Source organism: Prorops nasuta, unplaced genomic scaffold (assembly GCF_024137725.1).
Source record: "Prorops nasuta isolate Cenicafe-Biocafe unplaced genomic scaffold, Cenicafe_Pnas_1.2 PNAS00022, whole genome shotgun sequence".
Lineage (NCBI taxonomy): Eukaryota > Metazoa > Arthropoda > Insecta > Hymenoptera > Bethylidae > Prorops > Prorops nasuta.
The window spans coordinates 2050155-2052749 of NW_027116819.1; the positions used below are offsets into that span (position 1 = coordinate 2050155).

The 2595-nt window shown below is 35.6% G+C and overlaps 1 protein-coding gene across 1 annotated transcript; it reads right to left on the minus strand.

Annotated features, from left to right (window-relative positions):
- Nucleotides 1-290: 290 nt before the first annotated feature.
- LOC136781286 (piggyBac transposable element-derived protein 2-like) lies at nucleotides 291-2156 on the minus strand. The gene has a single exon (XM_066740138.1). It carries the CDS (start codon nucleotides 2154-2156, stop codon nucleotides 291-293), a length of 1866 nt encoding a protein of 621 aa, XP_066596235.1.
- Nucleotides 2157-2595: the final 439 nt, after the last annotated feature.

Genomic DNA, 2595 nt, shown 5'->3' on the forward strand with positions numbered 1-2595 from the left:
GTAAATTTAAATAAAGAATCTTTGTATTTACCAAAAGGACAAAAAAACTTGCCTGGCAGTAACTTAACCCTTAAATGCATGATTTTTCCTTTTTTAATACCATAAATTGACACAGGTAGATAATTAAGCATAGATAAAGGGAAAAATAAAGAAAAAAATATTTATTTTCCAAAAAGTATATTTTTATAAAAAAAACTTACTGATGTAGATCTACATCAGTATGCATTACAGTTAATATTAATAATGTAGCCTAAGTACTGAGCTATTAGACGATTGTCGTCGAATTAGGCTTACTGCAGTGAATGAAAATCTTTGAAACAGTTGTTTCTCTGATTTAGACACAGCGGTATATTACATTTGGTACACGACCATTGTGTGGTGCCTTTACAATTGGGCATCTTGCACCGTAATCGATTGGCAAATACGGGCCAATGTTCGAATCCATCCACGCGCACATCTTTTGACGGGAGTGGATGTTGCGGCCCTTTTTGCCTTTTTATTTGAAGCTCGCGTTCTAGAGAGTAAGTACATGGGCGCCCTCTTTTACTACCTCCAGACATACCTATATTACACAGTGTGTCAGCTAAACAATTACGAAACTCCCCAAGATTAGGCAGCTGCTTTTTTGTGACACCTTTAGCAATTAAATTTTTTTTCATAAGTACCCATGAGTTGATTGTAGTGAGGTCCAGTAGATGATAAAACAAGCGTAAATACCATTTTCGGCTCTTTATTCGAATTCGATAGCGTCCTAAAAAGCTGTCCATTAGGTCGACTCCTCCCATATGCATGTTGTACTCTTGCACAATTTTGGGACAAGGAATGTCAATTTTTCGTTTAGCTTTCTTGTCGTATCTTGATACTTTTCCAACAGGCTCGGCGCCGACGTAAGTCGATAAAACAGTGACGACTTTATTATCTTTCCACGCAGTGGACGAAAAGTCTACTCCATCTGAATGGGAAACGCGTTCCTCATATGTACCTCTCAGAACAGAAGTTTTCATAAGTTCCTTTTTATCAGGGAGTCGACAATTCGGTAGCCTGTTTTGCTGAATAGTTCCGACACATTGTATACCCTGTTTATTCAAATAATTTACCAAAGGCAGGGATGTGTAAAAATTATCGAAGAATACAATATGATTGTTCATCCTTGGTATAGCTCTCGCCAAACGTATAACGACGTTATTTGTTATTCCTAGATCAGGTTCATCGGCTGGTTTGTCTTTTTTTTCTTCTTGTCCAGAATAGACCTCAAATCTGTAAGCATATCCCATAAGATTACAGAGAACAAAAAGCTTATAGCCCCATTTGTGAGGCTTACTTGGTAAATATTGCTTCAGGAAATGTGCAATTTTAGTGGAACACATCTGCTCATCTATTGAAAGTCGTTGGTCTATTGCAACTGATGAAAATGTCGTATTTAGCTGTTCTATCACAGGCCGAATCTTATGGAGACGATCGTGATCGGAATGGTCTCGCGGAAGATGTTTGTTATTATCGTTGAAATGTAAGTAGTTCCGAATCATCTCAAACCGATTTACAGGCATCGCGCTCTTTACAGGATCGTACCCAAACTTGGAATGCCAGTATGAGCGTACACTAGGGAATTGCTCCACTGACATAAATAAAAGAATACTTATGAATTTTTTAAACTCCTCAACAGTAGTAGTGAAAGATACTGAAGGGTTTTTCTGTACTGCATATAAGTTAGTTTCATCAACAATTTTTTGAAGAAACTCTGGTGTGAAGTAGTGCAAAAAACATTTATATGGTGTATCAAGTTCAGTTATAGCAGAGTCTGTTGTGTTTGGTTGGTGAATTATTTTCGATTCGTCAAACAACAAACTGTCTATTTTCCAAATGAGTTTCCTTTTATCAAACTCTACATATTGTTGAATACCTTCTTGCATGGGTAATGAAATAATAGTTTGACTTGATGGGCCAGGCAAATCTTGAACTAGTGGTCGATCACTATAGGTAGGATCTTCATGGTCCTCTGCATCCTCGTCTTCCAACTCTTGAATTATTTCTCTTGCATTAGCGAAAAAGGTTTCTTCATCTTCACTTTCATCTTCCAAGCCATCCTCAGAAATATTTCCATCTTCTAAAGCTGCCAGAAGTTGTTCTATGTCTTTGTCTGCCAATTTACGGGACATTCTGGATAAATAATCATAAAATTCATATGAATATAGTATGTATCTGTATACAAATAAGTCAAAAATAAAAAAATATATTATACCTACAGTAAAACTTTTGTTTAACCGATTTTGCATACTGATGTATTTCTACATCACAATTATACAGCTAATATTTACAAAAACTGTTACTGTATTTAAAAAAATAAATAATGCAACGTGTTCTGCTTACCTCTATCCTCTCATCAATCACTTTTATCGCGTATTAATACTATTTAGTATGTATTAAAATAAAATTTTAATTTGACCGCCAAAGTGCGTATTCGAAAATGCTGCGCAAAGCTGTCAAATTATGACAATTGAAAAAGTTAACTGCCATATTGTGACAGCTTGCGTTCAGAAACTAAGATAAATATTTTTAGCACCTAATAAAAGCAAAAAATACTGTGTTTGAGTTGCC